The 9,841-nt window shown below is 50.3% G+C and overlaps 2 protein-coding genes across 2 annotated transcripts in view; one reads left to right on the plus strand and one right to left on the minus strand.

Annotated features, from left to right (window-relative positions):
- The window catches only part of kidins220b (kinase D-interacting substrate 220b), a 50,423-nt gene that overhangs the window by 4,071 nt on the left and 36,511 nt on the right, over nt 1-9,841 (plus strand). The window lies entirely within an intron of this gene.
- LOC126398283 (kelch repeat and BTB domain-containing protein 11-like) lies at nt 3,566-5,626 on the minus strand. The gene has a single exon (XM_050057491.1). The coding sequence runs from the start codon at nt 5,341-5,343 to the stop codon at nt 4,138-4,140; it is 1,206 nt and encodes a 401-aa protein (XP_049913448.1). The 5' UTR covers nt 5,344-5,626; the 3' UTR covers nt 3,566-4,137.

Genomic DNA, 9,841 nt, shown 5'->3' on the forward strand with positions numbered 1-9,841 from the left:
AAAGACTCATTGCAAGTTATCGCAAATGCTTGATTGCAGTAGTTGCTGCTAAGGGTGGCCCAACCACTTATTAGGTTTAGGGGGCAAACACTTTTTCACACAGGGCCATGTAGCTTTGGATTTTTTTCTTCCTCATTAATAAAACCCTTCATTTAAAAACTGCATTTTGTGTTTACTTGTGTTATCTTTGACTAATTAAATTTGTTTGATGATCTGAAACATTTAAGTGTGGAAAACATGCAAAAAAGTAAGAAATCAGGAAGGGGGCAAACACTTTTTCACACCACTGTACACAAACTGCAGAGAGACAGTAAGAAAATGATCCTGATTCTCGAAACATGATCAATATGATCAATACAATGAAGACGATCATGACCCGTCCTCCTGCAGCCTGAGGAGCTGCTGTCACAGTTTCAGCCTCCACACATTAATAAACCAGTCACATATGTCCCCCCACCCCCCCCATACTGTAGGGTATGTATATATCAGCCTGTGTGTGTGTGTGTTTGTGTGTGTGTGTGTGTGTGAGAGAGAGAGAGTTCACAGTGAAGCTTTTAGATCATAAAGAGTCGACAGTTTAATCTCACTAAAACACTGCAGCTGTGTCACAGTAGATTTTTTAAACTGAAGCTTTTAGCAGACTGATGATCAGAGCCTTCCGCTGTGAGAACAGCAACAACAACAACAACAACAACAACAGAACAAGAATCAAACAAATAACCTTCATCAAGCCTCAACTGATACATTTACAGACAATAATTTGATTAATTTTAATTTGATTTGATTTAATTGATTTTTTAAAAATCTAATTTAATGTTAAAGGGACAGGTGCAGTCTGAACAGGGGACAACATGTCCTCGTACAGCAGCTCATGTGATTTCTTCTGAACTGACCGTTTGGATTAGTTTGAGGAAAGAATCCTGTCTGATGGTTTCATCTTACATAGGAACATAACTTCAAACTAGTCACTGGTGACTTTCTGTCAGGACATAACACAGAGGTGTTCTGGGTCACAGTCCTGTGACTGTTTGACCTGTCTGTCCTCTCTGACCTCAGAGACACGTCCTCTCAGTGAGACCAGGCTGAGCTGTCACACTGTGAACGTCTCAGGACCGTCCTCTACCCAGGACATGGTCAAACCGTCCCTCGCTACAGATACGACACAGCCACCGTCTGTTTCCTCATCAGAGCAGAAACTCCTCTGTCCTCTGGTCCCTGAATGCAGCAGCTGGAGCAGGTCAGTGTATCTGATGAAGATGATGATGATGATGATCCTGAATGATTGTGGACTGTTTGTTTATGGTCTCACTGAGTCCTCTTCCTCTGTCTTTGTCTCTCCTCCCTCAGCTTCCTATTTCCTGCTGAATCAAATCAAGCCACAGAAACATCTTCATCATCATCATCATCATCATCATCATCATCTTCATCTTCATCATCATGGTGTGTAAATGGACTAAAGCAGCAGGATGAGGTTTGTCTCCAGCCCAGCTGTGACGTCTGTTCTTGTCATTGTTATAATATCATAGATTTGATCTGTCAAACAGTTAAACGTGTCAGTTTTTCTTTATTAAAGTAAAATTAAAAACATTTCTACTCAAACGTCTCTGATCAGGGTCTGTCAGCACAGGAAGTGATGTCACACTCAGTCTGATTATGGAATCATTTATCAAACCAGTAATGAAATATAAAAACAAAGATCAATACAAGAAAATGTTTCTGTTCAACAGCAAAGACAACGACGATGATGAAGATGAAGAAGCTGCTGCAGGGAAACAACAGACGACTCAGTTTGACCTTCAGAGACTGAACAGATGGACTCAGCAGGACCTGGTGAGACTGTGTGTGTGTATGTGTGTGTGTGTGTGTGAGACAGCAGGTGGGTGGAGCTTAGGACCATAAACATACCAGAGAGCTGACACACACACACACACACACACACACACACACACACACACACACACACACACACACACATCATAGAGTTCAGGTGTGTTCACACTGTGATCTGTCTTTGTTCAGGCTCTCCTGCTCTGTGAGTGTGTAACCCTGAACAGATGTTTTGTTTATGTTTGAACTGTTTGTTTGTTTGTTTGTTGTTAAATGTTTAATTATCTCGTACTTTGTACTTTATTGCATTTTACTCTGTAAGGCGACCTTGAGTGTCATGAAAGGCGCCCAGAAATAACATGTATTATTATTATTGTCATATTGATGATTTTGTTGTGTCTGACTTTCTGCTCGCTCTGATTTTATGGGGTGTTGTCAGCTCATGTGGGCGGGGCGTGTCTGCTGCATGACCCGATAATAGAAATTCATTCATTCATCACATAAATCAGGTCTGAGTGTGAAGCTGAGACTCGTGTTGATTTAATGAGCTCACTTTCCTTCCTGTGTGATGATGTCAGTTATTTCAGACCTGATCTTTGAAACATGACACCACTGTATCAGCGACCTGTAGTGACCTCTGACCACAGCATCATCAAACACTAAGAGGACGTTTGACTCTCTCAGCTTTGTTTCCAGTCACTGATAAGTCTGATAGAAAAACAGTTTCTGATTCCAAATCTCAGCAGAGATTTTTCCCTGGTGTTTCTCTCTGTGCCTTCATGTGGTGATTTGAACATATTTATTAATACTTCACTGGTGAGAAATTCATTCATTCATCTTCTAACCGCTTCATCCTCTTGAGGGTCGCGGGGGGTGGAGCCTATCCCAGCTGACATCGGGCAAGAGGCAGGGTTCACCCTGGACAGGTCACCAGACTATCGCAGGGCTGACACATAGAGAGAAACAACCATTCACACTCACATTCACACCTACGGACAATTTAGAGTTATCAATTAACCTAGTCCCCAATCTGCATGTCTTTGGACTGTGGGAGGAAGCCGGAGTGCCCGGAGAGAACCCACGCTGACACGGGGAGAACATGCAAACTCCGCACAGAAGGGCTCCCACACCCGGGATCGAACCGGCAACCCTCTTGCTGTGAGGCGAGAGTGCGAACCACCACACCACAATCTGTAACAACCCAAAAAATGCTGCAACAACTCATCAGCAGATGTTATGTTATGTTATGTTATGTTATCCAGCTGCTGCTTGTAAATGTCTCGTCCTCGTGTGTGTGTGTGTGTGTGTGTGTGTGTGTGTGTGTGTGTGAGAGGTTATTTTGGTTCAATCATAAATTAATATTCTCAATCACTTTACAAACAAAAACATTCATCAGATTTTCATTTTGGCTCAAACACTGAAAACTATTAAAAGATTAATATTATATTAAGTTTCATCTCTTCCTCCTCTCACCTGTCTGCTTTTATTCTCTTCTTTTCTTCTGACAGTTTTTCACCATCGTACTATAAGACGACTCTGTGAGACGATAACAGGCGTCACAAACAAACAGTATCCATGGAAACTGTCACCGCTATAAAATCTCTTTCTACACAGCGAATTACTTAATGTTTGTCCTTAACTAAGGAAACATTTTCAGTGCAACTGTCCCTCAGCTGAGGAGAAATGAAGTGTCATACTTAAGGAGAAAACTTAAGGTGTCTCAGGTTCTCTGATTTCAGATGATGCCGACCTTCAGTCGACCTGCGTCTCCACATGACAGAGACAAAGACGTGTCCATGAACGTCTCACAAGGCTCACGTTACATTTTCTATATTTAAGGTTTATTTGAGTTTATTTTCAGAGTTTATGTGACGCAGTGTTTGATGCAGAACCTTCAGATAAATGTGACTGAGGCGCTCCAGATGTTTCTGACAACAGATGTTAGATTCTGTGGTTTTGTCTGTGACGTCATTAAAAACACTGAATTATCTTTTATAACTTTATTTTCTTTCTGTTAATTATAAAGAGACATAAATAAGTTGTGACGTCAGGTTTCAGCTTCTGACAAACTGCATCAAACATCAACATTCATTTACTCCAAACAGCTGACGTCACTTCCTCTCATCTTTCATCAGCTGATTTTTTTTTTTTTTTCATGCAGCAACAAGTGAAACTACAGTTTCTGTTAATCAGGAGTTAAAGAGTTAAAGAAAAAGGCACAGCTGTTGTTTGGACTCCTTCAGCTCTCAGTCCCGGATCTGTCCCGGGCCTCTTCAGTCCCGAACCATGCCGGATCTGTCCCGGGCCCCCTCAGTGGTCCCGGTCCAGACAGAGGACGAAGGGCACCAGGGCTCCTCTGGTGTCCGGGGGGGAGGGCAGCAGCTCCGGCAGGAAGCCCTCCTGCTCCTCGCGCTCCTCCCGGACCTCGAACTGCACCGCCTGGTTCCGGTTGACGCAGTAGATCCGGTCCCCGAGTACCGCACAGCGGAAAGGCAGCGGGTTGTGGAGCGGGAAGAAGGCGCCGCCGTGCCACGCCTTCACCACCGTGTTGTACTTGTACACGCTCACGCCCGCGCGCTCCCGGTCCACGTCGAAGCGGTACACGAGGCTGCGGAGCGCCACCATGTCGGTGGAGCGGCGCCGGCTCTCGTTGAACGGACACTCCTCCCACTCGTCCCGGCGGGAGTCGTACCGCAGCAGCCGGTAGAAGAGCGAGCCACCGGACACGAACAGCTCCCCGCCGCACGACGTCGCCTCGTGCGCAACGGCGAAGGAGCCTTTGGGCAGAGGCGCCACCGGACTCCACCTGTCCGCGCGCGGGTCGTAGCGCTCCACCGTGAACAGACACTCCCCTCCGATGGCATACAGGTGTCCGTCCATGGAGACCAGCCGCAGCTGGCAGCGGGGCTGGCTCAGAGGCCGGACCTGGCTCCACAGGCCGGTCCGCGGGTTGAAGCAGAACACCCGGTCCGACGCTTTGGAGCGGCCGTCCCCGTGCGCCCTCATGCCCCCCGCCACGAACAGGTAGTTATACATGGTGCACATCCCGGAGCCTTTGGCCGGGATCTCCTCCGGCAGGCTGGTCAGCACCTCCCACTGCTGCCGCTCCGGGTGGAGGAACAACACCCGTCGGTGTCCGGTGTCCTCCGGGGCGGCCAGCAGCGGGCTCTGCGGCCGGCTGTTCTCCCGGCTCCCCCCGCGGTCAGTCACCTCGCTGCTCTCCGCCACCGCCAGCACCTTGGTCCCCTCCATCCTGCGGGCCAAGATGAGCTCCCTCTCCCCCGCGGTGAGCCGGCCGTACACCCCGGGGCTCCGCAGCACCTGCAGGAAGTGGTCGCTCATGTAACGGTAGATCCGGTCCCGCTCGCCCTCCGCGCCCGCGCGCTTGGCTTTTGTCAGCAGCTCGTAGCAGTTGTCTGCGCTGATGTCATGCGACATGTCTGCGGCTGCTGAGCCGAGGTGTGAGCTCACATCCCCGGAGGATGTGTCGGACTGCCTCCCCTCTCCGGCCTCCATTTGATCCGGATCGATCCGGGTCCCGTCACAGATCCAGACGACTTCCTCTGCTACAATCAACGCCCCTTTACTCCTCCTCTCCTTCTTTATTCTGTCTGTTGTTTCAAGTTTTCCTCCTTCCTCCTCCTCCTCCTCCTCCTCTTCCTCTTCACACACGCAGCTCCTGTTTCACAAACCTCCCTCCGGATCCTCCATCCTCCTCCAGCGGGGCGCGGCGGCCGCTGAAGCCGGGATTCTTCCCCTGTCCGTCCGCGGAGGCTCGCTGCGTCCTCCCGCTGCAGAGTCCGGAGGTGTCTGAGGACACAAAGGCGTTCAGTGACCGCGTGGACTCTCTCTCTCTCCCCTCCTCCTCCTCCTCCTCCTCTCACACTGGACTCTGTGTTCTCGGTGTTGACGCCCCTGTAGTGACTCTGCAGGAACAATGAGCCTGTGCAGAACCACACTGAAGGTTCTGCTGCAGAACACACACACACACACACACACACACACACACACAGTATCAGCTCATTTTAATGACTTTAAATATCCTGAGACATCATCATTGATTATTGATCATATTCTGTAGACAGATTTGTTATTAATCCTGAGGGACATTAATCAATCGATCGATCAGTTTAGTTTCAATGATCTGAATCTGGAAAACCTGCAGTGAAGTCAAAGTACCTCAGACTCTACTGAGTAACTGAGTAACTGAGTACATGTATTTTAGTTACCTCAGTCACTGGTTTCCAACCTGTGGCTCCCAACCCCCACTGTGGGTCACAGGAGGAGGACAGGAGGACGAAGACAGGAGGAGGACCAAAGGGCAGGGCGAGGACAGGACAGGACGAGGGCAGGAGGAGGACAGGAGGAGGAGGACCAGAGGACAGTAGGAGGACAAGAGGAGAGGATGAGGACAGTAGGAGGACCAGAGGAGGACAGGATGAGGGCAGCAGGAGGACAGGAGGAGGACAGGATGAGGAAAGTAGGAGGACCAGAGGAGAGGAGGAGGACAGGACAAGGGCAGCAGGAGGACAGGAGGAGGACCAGAGGACAGTAGCAAGACCAGAGGACAGGAGGAGGACAGTAGGAGGACCAGAGAAGAGGAGGACAGGACAAGGGCAGCAGGAGGACAGGAGGAGGACCACAGGACAGTAGCAGGACCAGAGGACAGGAGGAGGACAGTAGGAGGACCAGAGGAGAGGAGGAGGACAGGATGAGGGCAGCAGGAGGACAGGAGGACAAGATGACTAGTGAGGGACGACTTGTAAAGGGACGACCAGTGAGGGACAACTAGTGAGGGACGACTTGTGAGGGATGACCAGTGAGGGACAGCTAGTGAGGGACGACTGGTAAGGAACGACGACTTGTGAGGGACGACGACTAGTGGGGGACGACTAGTGAGGGACGGCTAGTGAGGGGCGACCAGTGAGGGACAACTAGTGAGGGACGACTTGTGAGAGACGACCAGTGAGGGAAGACTAGTGAGGGACGACTAGTGAGGGATTACTTGTGAGGGACGACCAGTGAGGGAAGACTAGTGAGGGACGACTACTGAGGGACGACCAGTGAGGGATGGCGACTAGTGAGGGACGACCAGTGAGGGACGACTAGTGAGGGATGACTAGTGAGGGACGACTAGTAAGGAACGACGACTAGTGAGGGACGACTAGTGAGGGACGGCGAGTGAGGGACGACTAGTGAGGGACAACTAGTGAGGGACGACGACTAGTGAGGGACGACTAGTAAGGTACGATGACTAGTGAGGGACGACGACTAGTGGGGGACGACTAGTGAGGAACGGCTAGTGAGGGACGACTAGTGGGGGACAACTAGTGAGGGATGACGACTAGTGAGGGACGACGACTAGTGAGGGGCGACCAGTGAGGGACGACTAGTGAGGGACGACTAGTGAGGGACGACTAGTAAGGAACGACGACTAGTGGGGGACGACTAGTGAGGAACGGCTAGTTAGGGACGACTAGTGAGGGACAACTAGTGAGGGACGACGACTAGTGAGGGACGACTAGTGAGGGAAAACTAGAGAGGGACGACGACTAGTGAGAGACGACCAGTGAGGGACGACTTAAAGGGACAACTAGTGAGGGATAACGACTAGTGAGGGACGACTAGTGAGGGACGACCAGTGAGGGACAACTAGTGAGGGACGACTTGTGAGGGACAACTGGTGAGGGATGACGACTAGTGAGGGACGACTTGTGAGGGACGACCAGTGAAGGACGACTAGTGAGGGACGACGACTAGTGAGGGACGACTAGTAAGGAACGACGACTAGTGAGGGACGACGACTAGTGGGGGACGACTAGTGAGGGACGGCTAGTGAGGGACGACTAGTGAGGGACGGCTAGTGAGGGACGATTAGTGAGGGACGACGACTAGTGAGGGGCGACCAGTGAGGGACGACTAGTGAGGGACAATTAGTGAGGGACGACGACTAGTGAGGGACGACTAGTGAGGGACGGCTAGTGAGAGATGACTAGTGAGGGATGACGACTAGTGAGGGACGAGCAGTGAGGGACAACGACTAGTGAGGGACGACTAGTAAGGAACGGCGACTAGTGAGGGACGACGACTAGTGGGGGACGACTAGTAAGGAACGGCTAGTGAGGGACAACTAGTGAGGGACGACGACTAGTGAGGGACGACTAGTAAGGAACGACGACTAGTGGGGGACGACTAGTGAGGGACAGCTAGTGAGGGACGACTAGTGAAGGACAACTAGTGAGGGACGACGACTAGTGAGGGACAACGACTAGTGAGGGGCGACCAGTGAGGGACGACTAGTGAGGGACGACTAGTGAGGGACAAGTAGTGAGGGACGACGACTAGTGAGGGACGACCAGTGAGGGAATACTTGTAAGGGACAACTAGTGAGGGATAACGACTAGTGAGGGACGACTAGTGAGGGACGACCAGTGAGGGACGACGACTAGTGAGGGACGACTTGTGAGGGACGACTAGTGAGGAACGAGCAGTGAGGGACGACTAGTGAGGGACAACTAGTGAGGGATGACCAGTGAGGGACGACTTGTGAGGGACAACTAGTGAGGGACGACCAGTGAGGGACGACCAGTGAGGGACGACTAGTGAGGGACAACTAGTGAGGGACGACTTGTGAGGGACAACTAGTGAGGGACGACGACTAATGAGGGATGACCAGCGAGGGACGACCAGTGAGGGACAACTAGTGAGGGACAACAACTAGTGAGGGACGATTTGTGAGGGACGACTAGTGAGGGACGACTTGTGAAACAGGCTGAGACAGACGGGCTGAGACAAACAGGCTGAGACAGATGGACTGAGACAAACAGGCTGAGACAGATGGACTGAGACAGACAGGCTGAGACAGACTGAGACAGACAGGCTGAGACAGATGGACTGAGACAGACAGGTGGAGACAAACAGGCTGAGACAGACAGGCTGAGACAGACGGACTGAGACTGACGGACTGAGACAGATGGACTGAGACAGACTGAGACAGACGGACTGAGACAGACTGAGACAGACAGGCTGAGACAAACAGGCTGCGACAGACGGACTGAGACAGATGGACTGAAACAGACTGAGACAGACATACTGAGACAGACTGAGACAGACTGACACAGACGGACTGAGACAGACATACTGAGACAGACTGAGACTGACATACTGAGACAGACTGAGAAAGACAGACTGAGACAGACAGGCTGAGACAGACGGACTGAGACTGACGGACTGAGACAGACAGGCTGAGACAGATGGACTGAGACAGACTGAGACAGACGGACTGAGACAGACTGAGACAGACAGGCTGAGACAAACAGGCTGCAACAGACAGGGTGAGACAGACGGACTGAGACAGACAGGCTCAGACAGATGGACTGAGACAGATGGACTGAGACAGACTGAAACAGACGGACTGAGACAGACAGGCTGAGACAGACGGACTGAGACAGACAGACTGAGACAGACTGAGACAGACAGGCTGAGACAGACAGACTGAGACAGACCGTCTGAGACAGACAGGCTGAGACAGACGGACTGAGACGGACTGAGACAGACTGAGACAGACAGACTGGGACAGACAGGCTGAGACAGACAGGCTGAGACAGATGGACTGAGACAGACAGGCTGAGACAGACAGACTGAGACAGACAGACTTGTGTCTCTGTCTCCATATGAACACATTATTAATGTCCGCAGTGGACAGGAGGACAGATTACAGATGGACAAACCTCCGACACTTTAATTGAATGATTTAATCTGTGACGATTCAAACTGATAAATCAAACCTGTTATTGATCAACAATATCAAACCTGTTATTGATCAACAAACTGATAAATCAAACCTGTTATTGATCAACAAACTGATAAATCAAACCTGTTATTGATCAACAAACTGATGTATCAAACCTGTTATTGATCAACAATATCAAACCTGTTATTGATCAACAAACTGATATATCAAACCTGTTATTGATCAACAAACTGATAAATCAAACCTGTTATTGATCAACAA

The sequence above is a fragment of the Epinephelus moara genome, chromosome 12, assembly GCF_006386435.1.
Source record: "Epinephelus moara isolate mb chromosome 12, YSFRI_EMoa_1.0, whole genome shotgun sequence".
Taxonomy (NCBI): Eukaryota; Metazoa; Chordata; class Actinopteri; order Perciformes; family Serranidae; genus Epinephelus; species Epinephelus moara.

Bases quoted from the DNA above. Each gene is read 5' to 3' on its own strand.
- LOC126398283 (XM_050057491.1), bottom strand. From the start codon at position 5,343: ATGGAGGCCGGAGAGGGGAGGCAGTCCGACACATCCTCCGGGGATGTG.